The sequence below is a fragment of the Mustela nivalis genome (genome assembly GCF_964662115.1).
Source record: "Mustela nivalis genome assembly, chromosome: 9".
NCBI lineage: Eukaryota > Metazoa > Chordata > Mammalia > Carnivora > Mustelidae > Mustela > Mustela nivalis.
In genome coordinates, this window is record NC_139028.1 from 11,941,112 (window position 1) to 11,968,001 (window position 26,890).

Consider the following 26,890-nt stretch of genomic DNA (forward strand, 5'->3'; position numbering starts at 1 on the left):
GGGACGGTGACTGATGCCTTTTTAGATACAATACCAAAGACATCATCTATGAAAGAAATAAATGATAAGCTGAAATTGCACTTCATTAAAATTAAAGCCTTCTGCTCTATAAAAGATAGTATCAAGAGAAATGAGAAGACAAGCCAGAGTCTGACAGAAAATATTTTCAATAGACTTATGCTATAAAGGACTCATAAAACTCTTAAAACTCAACAACAAAAAAACAAATGAGCTAATTAAAAAATGGGCCAAACACCTTAATAGACACCTCACCAAAGAAGATACTGAGATCTTACCTAAGATCATACCTAAGAAGAAATGGCAAATAAGAATATGAAAAGATACATCACATCACACGTCATCAAAGAAATGCAAATTAAAACAATAATAAGCCAGTACTACATGCCTATTAGAATAGACAGAACACTGACACCACCAAATGCTGACAAGGACGTGAAACAAAAGGAGATCACGTGTTGCTGTTCAGAATGCAAAATGGTAAAACCTCTTTGAAAGACATTTTTTTTTTTTTTAAAGATTTTATTTATTTATTTGACAGAGAGAGATCACAAGTAGGCAGAGAGGCAGGCAGAGAGAGAGAGGGGGGAGAAAGCAGGCTGCCTGCTGAGCAGAGAGCCCGATGCGGGACTCGATCCCAGGACCCTGAGATCATGACCTGAGCCGAAGGCAGCGACTTAACCCACTGAGCCACCCAGGCGCCCTCTTTGAAAGACATTTTGATGGTTTCTTACACAACTGCAGATTCTGTATGACTGGCACCATATGACTGATCCAGCAACTGCACTTCTGGGTGTTTACCGAAGGAAATGAAAACCTAGGCCTACATGAAAACCTACCCACAGATGTTTATAGAAGCTTTATCCATAACTGCCAAAACTTGGGAGCAACCAAAATATCCTTCAGTAGGTAAATTTAAAAAAATAAAGAGTAGAATATCCAGGAACGGAATACTGTTCAGCACTAAAAAGAAATGATTGAACCATGGTAAGATACAGAGACTTCAATGCCTCTTACTAAGTAAAAGACACCAATCTGAAAAGGCGACATACTGTGTGATCCCAACTACGTGACACGCTGGAAAAGGTAACAGGACAGAGACAATAAAAAAGATCAGTGAGAGATGGTAACGGACAGATAAGGGGAGGATGACTAGGCAGAACGCAAAGGATTTTTAAGGCAGTGACGATACTCTGTATGAAACTATAATGATGAAGACACGTCCTTATACATTTGCCCAAACCCACAGAATGTGCAATACAAGGAGAACTGTGAGGCAAACCATGGACTTACGGTTATTATGATGTGTCAATACAAGTTCATCCTTGGTAAAAATGTACCATTCTGGTGAGTGATACTGATAATGGGTAAGGCTACAGGGGCAGGGAGTATATGGGAAATTTCTATACCTTCCTCTCAATTGTACAGTAAACTTAAAACTGCTCTATAAAAATTAAGTCTTCTCTTACAAAGTGAAGAGTGCAGCCCAATAAGCAAATCAAATGGAAATATGTCATTACAAACTTGTTTCTTAAAGGAAGACAATCTGGTCTCCATAAATCCTAACAGCCTCAGTTATCAGTGGAATTATTATCTTTTATCCTGCTAGATTTAGTTTCGAAAACAAGCCTTCCATAACTTCTCTTCCAGGAGTCAAATGTGTCACATGCTTCCAAGTCCATTTTTATGCTGTATCTTTTCTGATCCTTCAAATCCTTCAGTAGAATGTTATCTTTGCTTTTTGTAGAAACTCAGTAAAACTTGGCTTCAGCATATCTTACACCACAGTCATCTGTGTGTGTACATTATGATCACCCTGCCTAGATTACTAGGTCATTTACTTTTGAAGGAAGGATAATATCCTGGTTATCATTCTAAGTCCTGCAGGGGCTAACAGAGTGCTAGCACAGTAGATGCTTAAAGAATTATGGCTGCATCAAACAATGGATCTTGGAACACTCCATCAGAAACTAATGACGCATTTTATGGTAACTAACATAACACAATAAAAAAAAATAAACATCTCTACCAAGAGCTAGTCAATATCGATAATGTATAAATTACCTTTCAAAATCAAAGTCATTGTTAACAATCAACTCAGATTGAGGTTACATAATGCCAAATCAAGAACATATTCAGGTGATAAGGTGATTTGCATGAATAATGGAAGTATTTCCATTAAGCAGACAAAATTAACCACGATCTTCAGGTTTCCAAAATTGACTCAAGCCTCGCATACACACCTGTCATCCCAGGAAATGCTACCACCATTTCTTACTTGAATGATGGTATAAATACCCCTGTGTTCTGCTATTGCCAACTCCCCACCTGAGATCTATACCCCACATGACTTTCGAGGTGATTTTTATGAAGCAAATCTATTTGTGTCACTCCTCTATTCAAAATCCTTCAATAACTTCATTTGTTCTGATGATTAAGACCAAAATTCCTAAAACACCTATAGGTTCTAGCTTCTATCTACTTCTCTATCTTTACCTTGTGCTACTCTTGCATTACTGAAGTTTGACCATGGTGATCTTCCTTTAGTTGTTCCAATTTCATCATGTTCCTTTCTGACTTACCTTTTACACATCCTCACCCTACTGGATGGGATCCTCTACTCCCACCATTTTTCCTACCCAGTTATCTCCTTCTCATCCTTTAGATCTCTATTTAAATGTCTTCTCCTTGAGGATGCCTTCCTGAACTCCTAGACTAAAATAGGTGTCTCTACCATAGGTTATGTGATAACACCACATAATTTTTTCTCAGTCATTCTTATGGTAGTTTATAATTACATATTTTTTTGAGTAGTGATTAATCAGTCTTCCTCATTACACTGTGAACTTCATGGAGAAAGCGGTCATGTCCATTTTGCACTAAGACGTGTGATGCCTGACACACGGTCTGTGTTCAAGAAGCATTTCTTTAAGGTATAAATGGGTGAAAGTAGTTGGTCAAGCTGTGGACCTCCTTAAGATCATGAACTCTTCAGATCTCCCCAAACACCATTCAGGAATGGAAAAAGCCTGAGCAATGCTCAATCCCCTATCTATTATCTTTGTGACCTCAAACAAGTTCTAATTTTATACCTTTCTAGTGATAACCATAATTTTAATTAATCATTAACTGTCTATGTAATTATTTGTTTAATGTTTAATCTCAGTGCTCAATCATAAGCACCTAAGAATTTGGACCATGCCTGTCTTACATACCACTATGCTCTGAGGCTTATTAGCTTAGTATGTAGAACACAGTAGGTGATCAATAATTATTTGTTGAAGATAAAACAAATCAATAAGCATATATAAAGAATTTAGCATGGTACCTGACACACAGTAGGCATTCAACAAATATCAATGTAGACTGAATATTTGTGTTGCCCCAAATTCCTATCGTGAAACCTAATTCCCAGTGTAATGATATGGGATATAGGACTTTGGGGAAGTGATCCGAGACCTTTGCGAGGGCTCTACCCTCATGCATGAAGATTAGAATCCTTATAAGAGAAACCACAGAAGGTGAGCATCCTTGTTCCTTCTATTAAATGGGGACAGGCAAGAAGAGAGTCACCGATAAACCAGGGAGAGGGCTCTCACTAGATGCTGAATTTGGTGACACTTGATCTTGGAAATTTCAGCCTCCAGAACTGAGAGGAATAAAATTCTATTGTTTACAAGCAACCTGGTCTTTGGTATTTTTGTCAGAGCAATCCAGATGGACTTACTCTTCCTTCCCTTCCCAGCAAACTTCCTAGGACACTCTCTAGCCCTGACCTTCTTTCATTTGAGTGGGGATGGAGTCAGCTGCTTGCACTGTTCATTAGTTCACAAGGTATTAACTAGAGACAGTGTTATATTTCAAATCATGGATAGAAAAAAGTCCTAACAATAATAATCTGCTGAGCACAATTTATGTGTTGATTGTGACAAAAATGTTAGATCCCTACTACTGTTCCCACTTTGCAGAAGCAGAAGGTAGGCACAAGTACGTGATGTGACTTAATTAAATGATAAAGACAGAATTAAAATGAGCTTTTCAGGCTTGATATCCGGTACCCTTCCCCCTACACTTAAATGTCACTGCACAACCATAAGCAAATTCAACAGTCTCATCTGGCCTCCCTAGAAGAGTCAAAGAAACTTCATGCTTTGGAGGGCTGACATACGCCCTACGATGAGGCAGTGATAGGAGTAATGAAGGTTAAGTGGAAAAAGGGAGAAGGAAAAGTTTTCCCTCCATGACAGAAGAAATCTATACAATACCAAAATTCAAGTATCCAAGGAAAATAGGAAATTAAAAAATACTGCTTTGGAGTATTTTAAGAACAGCATTATTTTAACAGGCAGCTTTCATACATTCCAACATTTGGAACAAAGCTGGATAAGCAGTACAATAAGAATTTTGCTTCAGCTGATTTCTTATAGTTTTCTAGATTATCAAAAGTCCTGTGAACAACGTCAAGGCTTGAAAAATGCATCAAAATATGCAAATTCTTATAATTAAATACTTGAATTTAAGATAACAAATTTAAATTCTCATTTTTCCACCTTAAGAAACCTTTACAAACAGAAACCCAAACCATTTCAGATTTGCCATATATGAATAACCTATTCGTAGACAATCAGCAGGGTTGATTTTCACATTGGGAACATTTTCCTGGCCAACTACGTACCACTCTAACATGGAATATTTAGAATCTCAGAATCCCATGGAATGAAGTAACCTTTTGAGACTTCCTTCTGCCTGGCCCATCAAAGACTATAGTTTGTGTATGAATCACTCCAGTGACCAGAGCATACAGCTCTGGCCAATCTATTTCATTTTGGGAAACACTGACTCTCATAATTTTATACCTTTTATACCTTTCTAGTGTGCTTAAAGTATTTTTTTTTAACATCAGCATAAAGATTCTCTTTAGCCTCCCAGAGCCAAATAGACCGAGTCTTTATGAAGTCCAATGCATAATAAAAAATGGTACAGATTTGTTGAATGCCTTGAAAAAGGAAACCTAGTTATATTCCTAACTCTAGGCTAAAATTCAAATGGCAATTTAAAATTTCAAGCTCATCCTTCAGCTATTATCTCAAGAGCCTCATGTTCATGACAAAGGGTTTTGGCTGTTAGTTCTTTTTGCTCTCTCAGCAATCCTGGGACATACCCAACGTTCTCACTGTAAAGGTATGAAATTTGTTTTGTGACTGTCAGTTCCGGGATGCAGGACACCAATTCATGAAATACACATACATAAAAGCTGAAACAATCTTTGATCCTACTTCTGCATCTAATTAGGAATGGAACTATCTGATACCTGAATGATTTCAACCACTGTTTTCTACAATATAAACTTTTAGCTGAATCAGAACTAAATTCAAATAACATCTCTGCCACTCACTGAAACCCATCTTCAAAAGGGGCATACGCACCCCCAGTGCTACAGTGTTCTGGAAAATACGTAAGACATCACGATTAGGGCATTTAGCACTGTGTTTGGAACACAGTTTATATTTAGTATGTGGGAATTCCATTTTTTTAGTTCCATTTTGCTTTCGGGAATTTTCGTTTTTTAAATCACTGTGTTTTCAGTGGTAGAAGTGGGAGAATCACGTGCCACATCTCTGCTGCATAACAGACAGTAACTGAGTGTTGGTCAGGAAGGTAACAGAAACAATCTAATTCAAAAAGATTTACGACTGCACTGAGGCTACCCAATCAGGTAAGTAAGTGACAGACAGCTGTCCTATCTAGAAGATTAATTTTTTAGTAAACTCTAATACCTAGGTATTACAGACTTCGATGGGAGTATAACTGACATAGTCACATTCTAAAGCTTGCCAGAAAAGCTTGCTAAATGGCCTCAGGTAACAGGAATGATTATGTAATGACAATAATTTTTTACAAAGAAAAAATTGAAATTTTCTAAAATGTAATTTTTAAAATAAACATACTGGAGTAACTCACTGACTGGGGGTAAGCTTTAACTGCAAAAATGGATACCAAGTAAAAGCTAGGTTCTCACAATGCTCTCAAGGTGTCAGTATCAAGGGCAAACATGGTGGTGAGCTCAGAGCTTAACTATTTTAGAGTTTATTGATACACAACAGACAGACACTCTGTAATAACAGAAGCTCCATAAAAGGCTAGTGAAAAATCTTTTCACTTGTTCCACAGGGTAGCATTTACCCTTATAGAAATAGGAAATTATAGCAACATGCGCTTAGTATACTAAGAAAACTTGCTAGAGACTTGTATCGTACATTTTCAGGCTGTTTTTAGAGTTGATAGATGTTTCCTTGGTGTCCTATTCCACTCAGGCTACTCTAAAAAAGGATTAGGTGGCTCAAAAAAACAGGATTTTTAAAAAATTAACACACAATGTATTATTTGTTTCAGGCGTACAAGTCTGGGATTCATCAGGCTTACACAATTCATAGTGCTCGCCATAGCACATACCCTCCCCAATGTCCATCACCCAGCCACCCTATCCTTCCCTCCCACCTCCCCTCCAGCAACTCTAAGTTTGTTGCCTGAGATTAAGAATCTCTTATGGTTTGTCTCCCTCTCTGGTTTCGTCTTGTTTCATTTTTCTTTCTCCTCCCTATGATCCTCTGTCTTGTTTCTCAGACTCCTCATATCAGTGAGATCATGTGATTGACGTTCTCTAACTGACTTATGTTGCTCAGCATAACATGCTTTAGTTCCATCCACATCGTTGCAAATGGCAAGATTTCATTTCTTTTGATGGCTGCATAGTATTCCATTGTGTATATATACCATGTCTTTTTTACCTATTTATCTGTTGTTGGACATCTAGGTTCTTTCCATAGTTTGGCTGTTGTGAACACTGCTGGTATAAACATTGGGTGCACATGACCCTCCGGATCACTACATTTGTATCTTTGGGGTAAATACCAAGTAGTGCAATTGCTGGGTTGTACGGTAGTTCTATTTTTGACTTTTTGAGGAGCCTCCATGCTGTTTTCCATAGTGGCTGTACCAGCTTGCATTCCCACCAACAGTGGAGGAGGTTCCCTTTTCTCTGCATCCTCGCCAACACCTGTTGTTTCCTGACTCGTTAATTTTAGCCATTCTGACTGGTGTAAGGTGGTAGCTCATTGTGGTTTTGATTTTTATTTCCCTGATGCTGAGTGATGTGGAGCACTTTTTCATGTGTCTGTTGGCCATCTGGATGTCTTCTTTGCAGAAATGTCTGTTCATGTCTTCTGCCCATTTCTTGATTGGATTATTTGTTCTTTGGGTGTTGAGTTTCTTAAGTTCATTGTAGATTTTGGACACTAGCCCTTTCTCTGATATGTCATTTGCAAATATCTTCTCCCATTCTGTCAGCTGTCTTTTGGTTTTGTTGACTGTTTCCTTTGCTGTGCAAAAGTTTTTGATCTGGGACGCCTGGGTGGCTCAGTTGGTTGGGCAGCTGCCTTCGGCTCAGGTCATGATCCCAGCGTCCTGGGATCGAGTCCCACATCGGGCTCCTTGCTCGGCAGGGAGCCTGCTTCTCCCTCTGCCTCTGCCTGCCATTCTGTCTGCCTGTGCTCTCTTTCTCCCTCTCTCTCTCTGATAAATAAATAAAATCTTAAAAAAAAAAAAAGTTTTTGATCTTGATGAAGTCCCAATAGTCCATTTTGCCCTTGCTTCCCTTGCCTTTGGTGATGTTTCTAGGAAGAAGTTGTTGCAGCTGAGGTTGAAGAGGTGCTGCCTGTGTTGTCTTCAAGGATTTTGATGGATTCTTGTCCCACATTGACGTCTTTCGCCCATGTGGAGTATATTTTTGTGTGTGGTGTAAGGAAATGGTGCAGAAAAAGAGGACTTTCTCACAGCATTGGCAGACTGGAAAACCCAAGATCAAGGCACTGCCTAATTCAGTCCCCAGGTGAGGGCGCACCTCTGGGCTTGCAGATGGCTGTCTTCCCCGTCCCTCACTTGGCAGAAAGACTGCGAACTCTAGTTTCCTCTTCTTCTTATAAGGACCCTGATACCATCAGAGGGTTCCTTCCTCAGAACCCTATCTAAACCTAATTACCCTTCCAAAGGCCCCACTTTCAAATACCATCACATTGCAGATTAGTGTTTCAATAAATGAGCTTTGGGAGGACATTCAGTCCATAATACCTGATAGTATAAAAATCAAAAACATCAATCTCTTAGCAGCTGCCACCATTCTTTAGAAGATTAAAAATCAATAGGGATAAAAAGAAGCACCCCCACTTTCTTTGATAAAGTCAGCAAGACACTTCATCAATTTTGATTTCTGCTTGGTAATCCAAGTTCTTGTAGCCTTCTCTGTGTTTCAGAATTTGCTACAACACTAAAAGAAAATGTTTCAACATAGAAGGAACATCACTCAGGATGTCAGGTTAAAACATTAAAAAAAAATTTTAGGTTCAGTTTCATAGTGTTGGTCATAGACATTGTACGAGTCAGTATCACTGAAAGAAATCACCGTCTTCATCAATTCCATTTTATAACATGGGTTATTCTGATAAAAATGAAGGCAGAGCACAGACCCATCCTCAGGAATGAGGATCCACAGGACCCAGTGATGATGCTACAAGCAATGCACTTCGGGGAGCTTCTCTCTTAGCCCAGCTCTGACCTCTCTCCATACCCTCCCTCATATCTTTCTCCTGATGTACAATGTAATTTTAATAACCTGAAAGAATGAACCCAAGCAAATGAGCATTTCATCTATTTCTAATAAGCACTGGCTACATAGTACTTATATACAAACACACGTACATACAGGCATGTGCAGAGAAAACACACACCTACTCACCACCTATGCCCAGAAACACCTATTTGAGAAAGGAGAGTTAGCGTGGATGTTTACTAACAATGGACCAGACACTGAAATAAGCACTTTACAGGCTTTTCATTTAAAAGCTTATAAAACATAACTGTGAAGTAGACGAAATTAGTCTCTTTATGGATGGCGAAACTCGAGCAGAGATGGTAAGTAAGGGGTTAAATAGAGCCAGACAGAACTCCCAGGAGTGCAGGGGCAGGGGCAGGTGCAAGGGCTCCAGCAGTTTTAGCTGAATGCAGGCGCAGAAACGGGAGGAGCATCCACCCTTATCCCTGGTTTCTCCCTGATCTCCAGCCTAAGTATCTGCCCAAGGCAAAAATTTAAATGAGGCAAAACCCTGGGCAGGTAATTTTTAGGCCATTAATGTATTTTGAAAGTAACAATACAATCCCCCTAGTAGGAAAGATATCACAACAGCATGCTTATCTGTGACTTTCACCTTACCTTATAAAGCATATAAATTAGTTCTTCTCTACTCATTAAAATTGGGCTAAAAATATATACTAATTTCCATAACATGTTATAGGCTTCCATAGGAGTCATACCCTGTTACCAAGCGAGTCAAAAATGTTTATTAAGTGAATGAATGTGGAAAATTGTGTGTGTGTGTGTGTGTGTGTGTGTGTATGTGTGTTTATTCACTTCTGAAATTTCTGTTTTCTAGACTTAGGAGAAGACACAATGACTTCATTTCTAGCAAAAATCAGTAGCACTGATGTTGATGGAAACCACTGAGAATAACTAGTACACATCTTTGGTAACTTTTAATTTCAGAAGTATGTGCACTGATCAATAAGCAGAAAATACATAAATCTGGGGGGAAATGAACCAGCCACTCACTCGTTACCAAATGGGACTGGCATTCTGTGCTGGGAAATGGGAGTAAGATGATATACACATATTCCTAAAATTCCAAGAATAACCTAAATAGTTAAGTATTTTAAAAGGCTATTTTGTCATAAAACAAACCAAGGGGGAAGGGAGGCATTTCAGGTTTATTGGTTTTTTTTTTTGTTTTTGTTTTTGTTTTTTTTTTGGTCTTGCCTGCAGAATCCAGTTCACACTGGAGTGATATCGTTGGGATTCTGCTTCATTTTCTCAAAGGTAGCTGAAGGTCCAGTGAGCAAAGGCTTAGTAGCTCCATATTGTCAAAGACAAGACAAATAAAAATTCTCGAGGCATCGAACTCTGTAGCCTGGTAAGTTTACACGCGAAACGCCTGCTCTCAGCTCTGATGACAAAGGTTAACGATGGATAGCTCCTTCTCCAGTTTACAGACCACCATCTTATCAGCATTTTCACCAAGACGCCTGAATTCAAAGGGGTTCCTGACTTTCTGTTTCCCTGGGGTATTAACATGCCGACTCAAAACTGAGCTCTGTCCATCTGATAGAGAAACCTTTCTCTTGTGGACATTAATCACCATTTACTTCTGCACTCTGTATTTGTTTTTTAGGATGTATAGGTTTTTCCACAAAACTGTTAAGGAGCTACAGTTAAATGGATTCTACAGTTCATAGACCAAAGCAGAACCATCTGCTTATATAAATTATGTGAAATGCATATGATCTTAATGGCTTTCTAGATTTTTTATTGTATCGTATTTATAGTTATGTGGAGGTTATGAAGTCAACAGGGTTTCCACTGGCTTTCAGAGATTTTCAGAACTCAAGCTATCTGCCAATTTCTAAATTATATTAATGTCAAGAGTGTCCCTGAATATGTTCTGTTCTATTCATTTTCAAGAATGGATACAATTAACCTACCAACTCCAGCTTCTCTGTAGGTCTAATTCCTGTTTCAGCATTAAAAGCTCAGTGCACATCTCTATACCCTTGGACAAGGCTGCATTATTTGGGTACCCATTGACTCTGGGTCCAGGGCGGGGGGTGGTCCTAGGCATCCTCCGGCATTAAGGCTGGTCCTGGAGAAGGAAGACTCTGGTTCTGATGCCTGTCTTCACACCTGCTGCCTGGACACAATGCCTGCTTTCCAGTTCCTGGAACACAGTCTCCTTATGCTTGGTGCTGAGGTCTTGCTCCCCTAACAGTGAGTCTGCATTTCTGTTCCTTCCTACTTCGCCGTACTCAGCTTTCCACGTGAACTTAGAATACTTGCATTCCTTTGCCCGTATCAACTTTGTGCTGTTTTTCAGACGACCCATATCAGCTTCCTTGATCTGACAGATCTTCTCCTGGCACTTCCAGCTGCTCCGTCTTGTTTTTTTATGCCTTCTCCCCAACCCAAGTGTGACAGTGATACTGAATGTTTAGCTTCAATGACATCGGCAAACCCAGCTTGGAGTTTGCAATGGAAATTTTTCTTTCTACCCCCACCACAAAAGAAGAAAGGATTTTATTACTAATATTTTTTATGGGTTTCCCTGGATGAAATGATTTTTAAGAATCAGATTTTATTCCTTTCATTATTTTAAAATTACATAGCCTATGGCCTGTACCTGAGATCACTGATCCATTGTTTGATGTTATTTCTCCTTTTAAGGAATTAAGAGAGAAGATGCAACTGGTTTCTAACCAAAAAGGAAGGACAGCAGACGGGAGAGCCCCAGCTGTTTATTTTTATTTTTTATTTTTTTTGAAAGAAAGAGAGTGAGTGGTAAGAGAGGGGTAGAGGGAGAGGGACAGAGAATCTTAAGCAGACTCCACACCCAGGGCAGAGCCCACTGTGGGGCTTGATCTCACCACCCTGAGATCACAACCCGAGCTGAAATCAAGAGTCAGATCCTTAACCAACTCAGCCACCCAGGCACCCTGAGAGTTCCTCGCTTTTTTTTAAAAGATTTTATCTATCTATCTATCTATCTATCTATTTATTTATTTATTTATTTATTTGAGAGAGAGAGAGACATAGAGTGTGGGAGAGAGAAGACTGAGTGGCAGTGGGGGGTGGGAGGGCAGAGGGAGAAGAAGAAGCAGACCCCCTGCTGAGCAGGGTGCCTGATGCAGGGCTGGATCCCAGGACCCTGGGAACATGACCTGAGCCGAAGGCAGAAGCTTAACCGACGGAGCCACCCAGATGCCCTGAGAGTTCCCTATTTTTAAACACAGCTTCTCAAAACTCTGAACTATTTGCTACCAAAAGGGAAGTGGACAGATTTGGGCAACATGATCATAGGACTTTTCTTCAACCGCTGACAGCCTAACTATTGTTACTGATCAAATAACATAATTTTAAAACCAGTTCCACTTTTTATTATTTTATCTTTGTCTACATCATAGCTCAGACTCATGAAAATATTATAGGCTTTGGAATCAGACAAACCGTAGCTCAAATTCTGCTTTATGAGTCACGTTGTCTGGATAATTTGACCTTTCCCAATGGACATAATGCAACAACCCCGCAGGTTAATCATGGGAGACGAAGTGAGATGATATTTATCCTTCTGTCATCGGGCACTGTTGGGGTGCACTGTTACACACATACAAAAACGCACAGACCAGTCACACAGGCACCCTCCCATAGGTCCAGACGCGCCTGCAGGGAGCTAACAAGGCCAGCTCCCGTGGGCATTCGCTCCTACACGCCCCCTACTGGTCTACACTCACTGCCTCCCGCAGCTCACTGAAATATTTCACAACAAAACTCTGAGATGGCGACATTTAGTATTTTGAATTACAGGTGACAGACATGGAGAAAAGTCTTTACAGGTATAAAGAAGAGATATCTAAGGGGTGCATCTGGGATCGCACTGGGTTGCTACAGCCTTGGCTCAGTGGAGTGAGTGAAGCATGCAGGGCTCACTAACCCTTCTTGCGTCTCCCTTATTTCAAACTAATGGGCTTTCCAGAGGCAAAAATGTAAAATAAGGCAAAGCCTCCATCAGGTTGCTTCAGTATCCAATGCCAGCCCCATCCCCATCACTATCATTATCTATACGCCAATAATAAGAAAAGTTAGATTTACCAGTTCTTTGTTCATCCCTTTGACCCTATAAAACCCGAGGAGGAAAACAGTAGTACAGTGCACGTTGATGTTGACATTTTCCTTAATATTTGCTTTTCTAATTATAAGAGGATCAAAATTATAACCGATGCTTCGCTCAATTTACCTAGCATTGACTTAGTACTCATACACCTGTCACACCTCGGCAGCCGAGCACTGTAAAGGATTTCATGTTCTCAAATGCCTCAGACAGGCACAGTACGATCTATACCTTCCTTCCACACATGCTTCTGTACAGAAGGCGCATTTCTCGTTATGGCCTAATTTAGCTAAATTCTACCCCGGAATTACGGTCTTTCTCTGCATCATCTTCCCTAATGACAAGTAAACAGGAAATAATAGGATGATCAAGAAAAGGAGAAGCATCAGTTTGGAAAAGTGGAGTCTCACTGGGCAGGAGCAGACTTTCAATGCTTCCCCTTTGGGGCACCTCTGTCTAGGTTTCTCTTAGCATTCAGGTCCGCCTGGTTGCCTTTCACATTTCTAACATAAAAATGGGCTCCAGCATATTTTTCTCTGTGGTGTGATTATTCCACAAATATTCTAAATGCACTTGAAGTCTGGCAAAGTCTATTTTATGAAACCAGCAGGTATATGGGCCTTTAAAAATTCTACTGTGGGATTTCTCTTTTCAATGGCCATTAAAAATCTAGCAGATAGCTCATCGTATAAAACAGCCCTGTGTAAACTTTCAAAAAATAAGCTACTCTGTTTATGATGATTAGAAATCTCAAATGAGGCATGTCAGAGGATATCTAATTTATATTCCTCCTAATGCATTTCCTGTAACATACATTGTTTTGTCCTATGCCAGGGTAACAGACTCTATTTTGTCCTTCCGCCTCTTGGGCCATGCAATCATCACTCCTGCTTCAGCACATACTAGGTTCCTTTGTCTGGACCCTAAACTCAACCTCCATAAACCTGAGAAAACATGAAAGTTGCCTCAGAAGCCTATTCAAGATACAGACACATCCGAGCATCAAAGGGATGTTAAAAACACCTGGCTTGAAACTGTATAACTTTATACATTTATTGCTGAAATTTCATAATCAGGTTCTGCTAAAAAACCTGAATTTGTGAACCAGGAGTGCTTTGTTTATCCATGAAGAATGGAAAGCCAGTTTTGAGTATCGGGATAATTGTAAATCCATTTTATAAGTTCATTATGTAGAACTGTATGGAACTGTCAATGGTATAAAAAACACAGAAAAATGTGAGGATCGTGTAGTATATTGCCATGCATTTTCTTTTTCCGTGAGGTGTCCTAGCTTTTCTCAAGGGAAAGGAAACTCAATGTATGAAATCCGTATTTTTAAACCTTGAAGCTGTTGTGGTATCCTCAGAAGACATCGTGTTTCTTCTTTTCTTAAAACCTAATGCTTATATTTAATTAGGGGTTCCCTACTTTTTCCAAAGAAGATCTGTTTGTCATTCTCATTTCATTGTAAGAGTTTAGGGCCAAAGTCACATGACCACTTTAGGCCAAGAAAGCTAACACAGCAAATCAGGGGTTCACAGAGGAAGGGTGCTGGTCGTTGCCCAGATCAGCGCAGGACAGCCGCAGCCTGGAGACCGGACGGCGCCGGCAGATTCAGGCCAGTCGCGCTACTTCCGGGAAATGACGGAGTCTAGCAGTGACAAACTCCTGATAGTGTCTCTCTGGTTTAGGAGCCAACCTTTGGCTACCTCCCCCAGAAATTATAGAACAAAAAGTTATAAGGAAGTTGAAGATAATTTATAAGAATTTATTTTGTACTAGGCAAATCCGTCCTCCACACCGCACAGTGAATGTTCATCCCTCTGAAGGGACGCACTAAAATAATTTAGCCCTGGCTGCACCTTATACATAATGGAACTAGCGAGCACGTTTCTCTAAAGGAGAGACACCTTAATGAAAACATCCTTCGGGATAATAAGATTAAACTACAGTGTTCCTTTCCAAGTCTTCTTATGTATAGATCATACTATCAAAAGGAGCAGCCTACAGTTCACTACTGTTTACCCTAAAAGCACTTTCTATCCTTTATATGCAAAAATACATATATATGTATATACCCTAACATTGTGTAATCCATGTGAAATTACGTAAAGTTACAGAGTTATTCATTAGGTAGAGATGAGGCTGAATTACTCAAGAGATTGCTCTGATTAGAGTAAGAAATTCCTTAGGAGTTTACCAAATCAGACTCAAAAAATGGTGACGGATACCCATTTTCAAATCTAGTAAACTCCTTAGCTTGGAAAATTAAACTGCTTCCACTACAAACCACTGGTCATTTGGTAACAGCTAGAATATTTACAAGTGTTCCTTCAGAATTAGAGGGACCCTCTTTACCTGACAACAGTGCAAAACACTGATTAATCATCATTTAACTGATAATGCAATGCATATTTTAATATAACTTACTTCTTATTAACTGTCAAATGAAAATTCTTAGTTTATATTGGAAACCTATTCTCTAAGAAAGACTAATTATGTTGTGAAAAGTTGCCTAGAACTCAGCAATTTAATTCAGTAATAATAATGAACTTGAAGCACAAGCTCTACAGCCTTTTGCCTTACCGAGCAATATTATGATTCAGTTACCCATGGTATGTCAATGCGATCAGCTAACCCATAATGGAAATTTACTCATGAAACAGAAATACCTGTATTCTGGGTAAGAATTCTAAACTACAGAGATTTCCATCATTTACTACCAAGTTTAATTTAAGAAAGGAAAAAAAAAGTGCATCCTTGCAATTTAAGATAATTTATGATTAAAAAATATTTGTGGATGTTTTTGGAGTGGGGGGGTAGAGGGGGTGGGGGATGGACACTGGGGAGGACATGCTGTGGTGAGCGCTGTGTATTGTAAGACTGACGAATCGCAGGCCTGTACCCCCGAAACAAATAATACATTATGTATCAATAGTAATAACAGACACACACACACACACACAATGAGTAACTAAACCCCTTTACCTTATAATATCCTTATATATCCTTACCTTATAAATATCCAAAAATCCACACTGGTGGTCGAACCTGGTGTACAGCTCATTCAGCATGCTGATCACCTGCATGGGGGTACACTGGGCACAGATGGCCGTGAAGCCAACAATGTCCGAGAAGAGCATGGTGACATCGTCAAACTTCCTGGCCTGCACCTGCTGTCCTTGCCACAAGAGCTGGGCGACGTCACCGGGGAAAATAGAATATAGAAGATCAACTGTTTTCTTTTTTTCTTCTTCCAGGGCCTGGTGAGTTCTTTCCAAAGTTGCCTTTAATTTATCCATCCTCTTCTTCAAGCCGTCCTGGGCCTTTGCCTGCTCGCCAACCAGAATGACATCTCGGGTGGCATCATGGATCGGGATGTCGGAGAGGTGCAGCCCCCGGCCCATGAGCTCGTCCAGCTTGTCCACGCACGGGGAGCCCAAGAACAAGATGGAGTTGGACTCTGGGACGTGGATCATCTGTCCTTTGACTTCCATCACCTGCAGAATGAACACGAAATTGTGATCTGTGCTCTTCACACAACAGGGTCACAACAAAGCTGTTTTACTATCTGATGAGGAGGAGAAACGAGAAATGTACCATGAGCTATGCTGCATTTCTACGTTTGTAGGAGCAAATTTCAATGTGGTTTACAGCCTGTGTGAAATCCACAGTTCTGAATGGACATCTTTGTTACCATGCCCCACTTTGCCACATTTTAAGGACAACGATGAAACAGAGTGTGATCGACAAGAAATGAACCTGGGAAACATTTTTATTCAAAATGAAATTACACTCAGGCACATCACGAAATGGGCTCGTGAGTCAGTTTAACACCTTTCAACTTGCTTAATAATAAAATCAGGACAAATCCATCTGTCACAAAAACTATATTCAATTGTCATTAAAATAACACCCAGGAAAAAAGTCCAGGAGATTAAAATAAATCAAAATAATTATTTGGCTTTACGTAAGTCATTTTTCAAACAGTCTGTAGACCTCTGAATATGTAATACTTCTTGAACAGATAAGGGGACAATTCACTTGCTCTTAAAAATAAAAATTAAAACTAGAAGTGATGAAGTCAGTATGATTAGGAAGTAACTATCAGTCAGCTGGCATGTTCACTATAGGCTGAAAATAAACCCCCCAAATCAGAAGAGCACTGAAGGAATTCAGTTAAGAAGATAAGGAGGGGCGCCTGGGGGGCTCGGTTGTTTAGCGTCTGCCTTCGGGTCAGGTGATGATCCCAGGGTCTTAGAATCGAGCCTGCATCAGGCTCCCTGCTCTGTGGGAAGTCTGCTTTTTCCTCTCCCTCTCCCCTGCCTTGTGTTCCCTTTCTCACTGTGTCTCTGTCAAATAAATAAATAAAATCTTAAAAAAGAAAAAGAAGAAGAAGAAGAAGAAGAAGAAGAAGAAGAAGAAGAAGAAGAAGAAGAAGAAGAAGAAGAAGAAAAAGAAGAAAAAGAATCTGAAGAAGTAATACTTTACATTGGTCCCTCCTTTCCATGCTCTTTGACTGGAGAACTTGGGGGACTGATGTTTTGTGCTTTCCATTAGGAAACAGATTGATTCTTTCTCAGCTCAGTGCCCTCCCAGGCCCTCCGAGGCAAGGAGCAGCCGCAGGAAAGGAAATTCACTTAGGATGTGGCTACACAAATATTGTTATCTGGGTCAGAGTAAGGTGTCTCAGCAAACTGGGAGAGGACAGTGGTGGAATGACCTAGAAAGGACAGCCTAGTAGTTGACCAGCTAAGACTGCCCATCTTTTAACTTAAGTTGTCTTCCACTGCCACATGGAATGTGCTCAATAAATACATATATTTTTTGAAATATTTTTTAAAGATCTTAGTTATTTATTTGTCAGAGAGAGAGAGAGAGCACGAGCTCACAAGCAGAGGGAGAAACAGGCTCCCCACTGAGCAAGGAGCCCGATGCTGGACACGATCCCAGGACCCTGGGATCATGACCTGAGCTGAAGGCAGACGCTTAACCCACAGAGCCACCCAAGCGTCCCATTTTCCTTTATTCTTCCTAAGCATGAAGTAGTTAGGCTGGTTGATGAAATGAGAGCCACAGAAGAAACACACAGTAAAACCACACACATTTGGATTCTGAGGCTTACATCTATGTTGTCTCCCCCCAACCCTGTACCATTCACCAGACTCCAATACAGGCAAGGAAATAAAATTCAGTCCTTGCCTGATGCTATAATTTTTACAAAATGAAATGTTCACTTTATCTCATGTGAAGTTTCTGCTAGTATTTCCTCCTCTGGTACATAATACTCTCATTTGTTTGTTGAGGTATTTATTGCTGTCTCTTCACCCGCACTGTTCTGGGTGATAAGCATAAAAAGATAAAAGAAGAGCCCCCTTCTCAGAGATACCACAGGATGGGGCGGGCAGAGAACCGTGTGCGGAGACACGTCCAGGCCTCCCCGCCCACACCCATCACGCAAGGTGGGCCCCATGCCTGCAGGCTGGGTCTGATACAGACGGAAATAATTCTTATGAGATGAATTTCCAGGTTGTTTCCAATGTGCCTGGTATGCTTTCCGGGGGAAGGGTGTTGTTAATGACACGCACTTTCCCACCGTTGGGATGGTGAAGGTGTCGTAAGAAGATACACAAAATGTTCAACGTGGTAGCTCATAACTGGGCATGTTCAATTAATTCTTCGGACTTAAGGTAAAAGCAAACGTCCGATGGTTAGGGATTTAGACTTGTGTGTGGTCTCTCTGTGTCCCCTCCCATTTCTAGTTGTTGTCCTTCCTCTCCACCGAGCTTTCTCCTCCCTTCTCCCTTCAGTTCTGTGGACTCACACTTCCTTCCAGGATCCTCTCTCCACTAGGTCTTCGTCTGCCCTGCTGCCTGTCGCCCTCTCCCCCAGGCACTCCCCCCACTTCTGTCCTCACGGCATCTTTCTCTTTGCTTCCCCTTCCGAGGCATCACCCTCCACATGTCCCATCACCAACGGACCCTCTTCTTTTTGTCCATCCCTCTTTTTATGTCACCGTGGAATCAGCCTATGTGCATACACACTCACAACGTTACATATTATTTGCTATATATAATAAATAGTGTTTTCATTTAACTCACAAAGAAGCTGGGTCAAACATCTCATATTCCTAGCTCAAAAATATAAAACATAAACAGGTTCTTGATCTATATGTGGCCATTGGTTGTTCTTTTTCTTTCTCTCCTTTTTTTTAAAACAATCTCTCAATCAGCAGAGCCTGAGAGGAAAAAGAAACTGCTTACCTCCTACCCCACAAAATACCAACCCATAAAAGAATCCCTAATGTACACTGTAAATAACTGCCCTTTTTTATGTTTTTCATTGGAAAAATTTTCCCTTCCTTAATAAACGGGCAAACACAACTGGAGTTTCTGGAGCATTTCTCTACCATAAATGCATTTTTAGTCTAATTGGTAATAACATAAATTATTCCTCTTGATTTGCTTTTGTTCCATTACAATCATAAACTCAGGAATTCACCATGACCCTCATTTGTTCATTTAGCAATGTGCAAAACTATGCAGTCTTATGGAGAAGACGATTTGTGGCAAACTGCATAAATGGAAACACCCAAGTTTTTACTGCATCTCAAACTACACGAAAATCTAAATGAAAGAGCAGACTGCCATGAACTGTTTTTAAAATCTATCAGATTTCAGAAGTTGGTAAGCATCATCAAAAGGAGTATTTGACAGGGCAAAAGGGTTCAAAGTCATCCTTGGTCAGGCTCTATTAGACTAGCTGGGTTATTTTTATTTCTATACATAGATAGCTTTATAAAAATACTTTCCACTATCATCCATAATTAACTGAAAATTGAGTATGTCCGGCTCATATAACTGTACCTTCTTATACTTTTGCATAAGCTGAACAGGGACTGTCCCGGGCTCCCACAAGACTCAGACCTTGCAAGACCATCACCGGCAGCTTGCACGCAACGGTCAGGAATGAAGTCTGAACTTCAGCTCTCCTGACACGTAAGTGGGCAAAGTGACCGGGTACAGCTACCTCTACTTCCAAGCTTTGGTTTTTCTCTAAAACGGAGATGAAATGACAATGGTGTAGATGAGGAGGCACCCCGAGCTAAGCCATCACACCCTCTGGTGCCTGCCGCCTGCGACGCAGTGTGCTGAGAATGTCACACACGTGTTGCTATTAAAGTGGACTTTATCCTATTGCCGTCCTCGTTGTTTAGACGAGATTTAGGGAAGTAAGGGACCTGCTCTGAATGCACAGGCTAATAAACAGCAGGGTCAGTATTTAAACCCAAGCTGGACGGGCCCCAGGGGGCATGCTCTCGGCCACTGACTCAGCAGGATGGGTAAGGGTGTCAGGTGGGGGTCTAGGGACAACAAGAATTCTACACGCAAACCAACGTGAGGGCAAAATAGCATTAAGATTCCCACAACAGGCAGGAGAAAAGACAGAAGCTGCTCTGGACGCGGATTTCCGCAGCTACCTACGTCCTCTCGACCCACACCAGCACCATGCGCGATCACTTCTAGATGTGATTCCAGAGATTGCTGATCTTTAAGACAGGACTCACAAAAGCACAGGCAGAATGATATGTCCCTGGCGTCCAGGTGGGCCTTTGTTCTCAGAGAGGAAGGAAGGAGGGAGGGAAGGAAGGAAGGGAACTACCACTACCAGACACAGGGGCAGCCTGAGAAACCTGCATGTCCTCGTGGCCTTGAGATTCTCCAGCTCTCAAGGCCCCTCCTGAGGGACCACATGGCTGGAACCACCAGGAATAAGGATCTTGCCACCAGCGCCCTGCAGGAAGTCCTTGCTTCCCACATGCAGGGAGAAAACCTCCTCTTTTGCACAAAGGTACCAGGGCACCTCGCCTCTGGGAGCTTGTTCTTTCCCCTCAAGCAGCATTAACAAGAGCCAGTGGGAGCCCCAGACGCATTAAATAAACGCCACAGATGAAAAGAGCTCCACACCAGCTCTGCAAATTACACTGTCCTCGCAGTCACTGCCCAAGAAGTAGGCCAGGACCTGCCTGCCAAACGCAAGCAGAGCGACCACTTGTGAAAATAAAAAATTCTAACAGGCTCTGCTGTCTTCTCACCTAATAGCCAAACCATCTAGGCCGCAGTAGGAAGCCACACATCATAATGCAAACCAGGAAAAATCACATCTTCAATGAGAAAAGACCACCAATCAATGCCACAGCTGAAATGGATCGGATATTGGAATTATCTGTCAAGAATTTTAAAGACCTCTTCAAAAAGATGCTTCAATGAGCAACTCAAATTCTCTGGAGGATTACAAAAAATGAGACAATCTTAGTAAAGCAATCAAAGATACAATAATAACCAAATGTTCATCAGAGCTAAAAAAAAAAAAATGATGCCGCAAAAACAGAAAATTTGTGGAATGGGCTCAAAACGAGAGCAGACATGATGGGACAGAGTCAGTGAATCTGGAGGTAGTTCAAGAGAATTTACTCAGTCTGAACAGAGAGAAAATGGACCAACATACACAAATAAATAAATATAAACAGAGCCTCAGCGACCTGCAGAAGAATAACAAGAGCAACAAAAATCCAACTTTGTATCATGGGAGTCCCAGGAGGAAAGGAGGAAGAGGAGGACTGGAAAAAGCATTTGGAAACACAATGGCTGAAAAGTCCATATACACTATGGAGTATGATGCCTCCATCAGAAAGGACGAATACCCAACTTTTGTGTCACCATGGACGGGACTGGAGGAGATGATGCTGAGTGAAATGAGTCAAGCAGAGAGAGTCAATTATCATATGGTTTCACTTACTTGTGGAGCATAAGGAATAACACGGAGGACATTGGGAGATGGAGAGAAGGGAGTTGGGGGAAATCGGAGGGGAAGACGAACCATGAGAGACTGTGGACTCTGAAAAACAATCTGAGGGTTTTGAAGGGGCGGGGGGTGGGAGGTTGGGGAAGCCTGGTGGTGGGTATTAGGGAGGGCACGGACTGCACAGACCACTGGGTGTGGTGCATAAACAATGAATTCTAGTACACTGAAAAGTAATTAAAAAATTAAAAAAATTTTTTAAAGTCTCTAATTTGATGAACACTATAAATTCACAGGTTCAGTGAGCAATGTGAACTGCAGATAAGGTAATTGCAAAGAAACCCACTTCAATCCACACCCTAATTGAACTTCTGAAAACTAAATTCAAAGAAAATATCTTGCAAGCAGCCAGAGGGAAAGGGTGCATTACTTGCAGGGAACTCAAATTTGAATGGAACCGAGTTTCTCCTCTGGAAGGATGGGGACCAGAAGAAAGGAGCAGGCTTTCCTGAATGTCAGAAGAGAAGAAGTGCCCATGTGAATCCTACTTCTGAGGAAACTATTTTTGAAGAACTTGGGAAAATAAACACATACACAGCTGAAGAAAAACTAAAAGTCTGTGTCCTAACAGACCTATCCTTAAAGAATGGCCAAAGAAAAATTTTCAGCCAGAAGGATAATAAGAGAAGAAATCTTAGAGCATCAGGAAGGGGAAAAAAAAATCAAAAAGAGAAAGACTAGAAATATGGGTAATTACCACAGAGCACCCTTCTCCTCTAAATTATACATAACGAATGAAACAAAAATTGTAACAACATCTGCACTCATCCCAAGTGCCGTTATAAGAGAGAAGCACAGGGAGATTATATACAACACACACACACACACACACACACACACACACACACACACCACACAAAGCTGTGGAAGGAGACACAGGGAGTAACATCACTACAAGTCAAGAAACACCAAGACGCGCCAGCAGCCACCAGGAGTCAGAAGACTCAAGGAACAGATCTCTCCCAAACCCTCTGCAGAGACCATGGCCCTACCCATTCTGTGATTTCAGACTCAGACCTTCAGGACTGTATAGGAATAAATTGTTTCACATTCTCAAGTCTGTGGTAATTGGGTACAGTAACCGTGAGACACTGCTACATATTGAAACAACCAAATCAGCCAAAAGGATGTTACTGACAGATACAGACTGATTCCCCCTAACAGGAACACGTACACATTTCTGTCAAGGACTCCTGGAACACACTCTAAGCCGGACCATATCCTGGGCCACATTAAAAAAAAACCCACCACAATACTCAGGTCACCATTTCAGGGTCGTGAGATCAAGCCCCGTGTCGGGCTCCACGCTCAGTGGGTTCCCTGCTTGAGATTCCTTCCCTGTCACTCACCCCATCCCTGCTCACACACACTAAATAAATACATAATACATAAATAAAATCTTTTTTAAAAAATGTTTTTTAGGGATGCCTGGGTGGCTCAGTTGGTTAAGCCGCTGCCTTTGGCTCAGATCATGATTCCAGCGTCCTGGGATTGAGTCCCACATTGGGCTCCTTGCTCAGCGGGAGCCTGCTTCTCTGTCTGCCTCTGCCTGCCACTCTGTCTGCCTGTGCTCACTCTGACAAATAAATAAATAAAATCTTTAAAAAAATGTTTTTTAAATTGAAATTATACATAATCTGTTCTACACGGAATAAAAGCAGAAATCATTAGCCGTAAGACATATTTGCAGTGGCCCAAACTGGAAATAATCCAGATGTATTTTAGTGGGTAAATGGTTAAACTAACACAGAATACTATTTAGCAATATAAAGACTATTCTACTGACGTACGCAAAATTGTGGATTAATCTATAGGGAATTATGCTAAGTGAAAAATTGTTCAGTTAATAAAATAGCAGAGTTCTCATTTTCCTGCTTTGCTTATTTTTATCATTCACTTGTTTATGCTTTCTTAGACTATAATTATCCAGGGAAATAAAGTATTTTGAAATAAAACCAATTTTCTCCCAGGAGGTTATTGGTTTTTCAAAATTCCAACCTACTATCTGCATTTGTAATAACTACAATTTTTTAAAAATTGCAAAATTTGTCTTGATTGTCTCTGACAAGACTCCTTCAATGAATATTCTTCTTTAAAGAGGGAATATGGAAATTCTTAAGTACACTAAATATAAAAGAAATTAAAAGCATTCACTTATTTATCTGTTCATCTGTTTTACAAATATTTACTTAGTATCTACGACCTATCAGTACTATGCTACTCACTTTAGATATGCAGGAATTAAGAAGAACATCTTTATAGTTTTAGTGAATTAAACAGTAAATCCAATAGTAAAGTATATGTATCTGGGGAAATATTAACATCTGAGGTTAATTATGATACTTATTCTGTAGACTCAAATAAGACACAATAAAATTCATACTGTTTATTGATGAAATCAGCAAAAAACAAAAACAAAAACAAACAAACAAAAAACCCTCTGGACATTTTATCCTAGAATAGAAATGCTTAGCACACGAATGCTTGCTTTTTCCCTCCATGTGTTGGTATTTACTCTCATTGCTATTCTTGCCATCTCAAAACTTCATTCTACAAATGGATTTGAATTCTGTTTTGATAGATAAGCCAGTAAACCACATAACAAAGTCGATTTAATGTTCCATGATTAGATGCCACTTTTCCTTTTAAATCACAGCAGGATTCACATAATATTTAAAGGAAATAGGTTTATGCTTCATAGTTGAAAGAAGTGCATCAGCAAATGTTTTGGTATTCTGTTGTGCAAATTTTCCAAATGTAAAAGGCTTATGTTCTGTTTTTGGATTCATTTTTTTTTAATTTAACGATTTCACACGATGTGGGGAATATGAAATTGACACATGGTTTTGAAGCCCCAGCGTGCAGAGTCTGCCTTTTCTCCCCAAGAGTGCAAATGATTTTATTTTTCATCACATTCACACAATCAGTAAATCAGACACATTTGAGGAATAGCACTGAGTCTTCCTTGCTTTAAAGCCCACAGTGAGCCTCACCTCTGGGGCACGTCTGTCACCACACTGCCCCTTTCACATCCCATGGGAGATTTTGTTTACATTCCTAGATGACGATTTGATGAAACTACACTTCAGAAAGCTGAAGTAAATTTTTGGAACCACCACTAAAATATTCTGCAAAGATGGGAAATTCTATACTCTCTTTAAGGAAATAGTACAAAATAATCCTGCACAAAGCACTAACTCGTTGTTACATGGGGTGAAGGAACCTCCCCATGGTAACACAGCACAAATTAATAAGAATCTGCATTATAAAATATATTAGCATCCTTACCCAGCACACTTAGCATGAGAATATTCTGATAAGGCCTCAGGAAAAAAACAAAACAAAACCCAAAACCCTAACTTCCAATTATTCAATTCTATGTTATTTATGTTCATGATGCGTGTGTGTGTGCATTTATGTTAAAATATTTGCTCTCCCATACCTCACTTCATTCTTATGAATCAGAGGTTGAACAGAAGATCAAGGGTGGAAAAGAAATAGTGTTCTGCATTTTGACTCAGTTGCACTTAACACTGAAAAAGAAATAACTAGGGTTTGTGCTTAGACTCAGGTTGGCAAAACCTGCTGTTACATATGGAGAATTGGGACTGTTGGAAAAGCAGAAATAAGGATATTGGCTTACAGAAGGAATTTCCTAATGTAATAACCGAGCAGTTGCCCAGTATTGAGCGTATATCATGGCAAAACACATAGGGACAGCTGCAGAATCTAGTTTTTGTACAGATTATTGAAACCTTTATATAGAGGATTGCTATCCAGGAGATCTTTCTGAGATGATGACAAGAGGATGACCAAAGAACTAAATTTTACGTTTTATTTGATTTTCATTAATTTAAACTAAATTGCACATAGCCACATAAGGCTACTAGCTAATGTGTTGGACACCACTGCACTGAAATAGAATTCATGCCTCTGAGGGGCGCCTGGGTAGCTCAGTGGTTAAGCATCAGCCTTTGGCTCAGGTCATGATCCCAGAGTCCTGGGATCGAGCCCACATCAGGCTCCCTGCTCGGCGGGAAGCCTGCTTCTCCCTCTCTCACTACCCCTGCTTGCATTCCCTCTCTTGCTGTGCCTCCGTCAAATAATAAATAAAATAAAATAAAATAAAATATTCACGGCTCCGAGATTCAGTCCATCATTTGGTCCATACACCATTTTTCATCTCTTTGTGGGTAAGAAATGGATTGGTATTTGGGTCACAGAGAAGCTTTTGCTTTTAACAAGGTCACACAGAAGGTTTGGGAGAGTATTATGTGTAGGAATTTTACTCAGTGCTAAAGACAGAACTGAGTTTAAAAGAATCAAGGTCTCTATCTTCAAGGAGCTTACACTCTATCAGAAGAGACACATGTTTAAAAAAAGAAGAAAGAATGGACAGGTTACGGAGAGCTGAGGACCCCTCCTGCCACAGAACAAGTAGGTCATGATGAAAACACCCTGCGGAGACAGTGGTGATCTCTTAGGAGAGCAGGAGAGGTTTCCAAGGATGTGCTTACGGACACACACCAGAAAATGGAACAAGCAAATCTAAACAAAGGAAATAAGCAAGCCAACAACAAATTGAGATGTTGAGTTGGATCCCTGAGAGGGGCAGAGAGAAGCTGCCCTCAGAGGCCAGAGGAGAGGGCACTTCTCTGGGGACTCTGAGACCTGGGACATGGCTTAGGGAACCTGACGTCACGCTCCAAGCTGAAGCCCCACTCTCAGAGAAGGCTGGTGTGGTCCTCAGTCACAGGCAGCTAACCGCTCCCCATCTAAGGCTCTCCAGACTCCTGACATGAAATGCTCAAGCAAAGGGCAACAGCATGGAAACAATGAACAAAGAGTCAGATCTCCAGGATTCTCAGGTTCAGAGCCTATAGGTACAACATGCGTATAAGTAAGGATACGATCTGAAAGACAAGCACGCCCCTAGAGACTGTAAGGACTGAGCGAGGAGTTAAAAACCCAGTGTAGCTCATGATGGGAATGAGAATAGCATTTACCCCAAACCCTTGTAATGAGACAGAAAGTCCCACACACCATGTTGAGCACAATATTTGGCACAAAATAGCCTTCAATAACTGCTAGGGAACCTCACTGTGATTCTGATCCTGCCTCAAAGGTCCTAAATCAGAACCCCCAGTGTTTGGGCTCAGAAACGGATTTTTTTTTTTTTTTTAAACAAGACTTAGATGTGATTCTGAAAACTGGTTAGACTTGGGAACTACGGTCTCAAAAGTCAT

General features: G+C 40.6%; 1 protein-coding gene across 2 annotated transcripts in view; it reads right to left on the reverse strand.

Annotated features, from left to right (window-relative positions):
- GUCY1A2 (guanylate cyclase 1 soluble subunit alpha 2) overlaps positions 1-26,890 on the reverse strand; it is a 325,417-nt gene that overhangs the window by 128,758 nt on the left and 169,769 nt on the right. For both annotated transcript variants that reach the window (XM_082684207.1, XM_082684206.1), the window contains exon 5: positions 15,797-16,282. In XM_082684207.1, the coding sequence (XP_082540333.1) occupies positions 15,797-16,282 (486 nt within the window). The remainder of the gene's footprint in view (positions 1-15,796; positions 16,283-26,890) is intronic.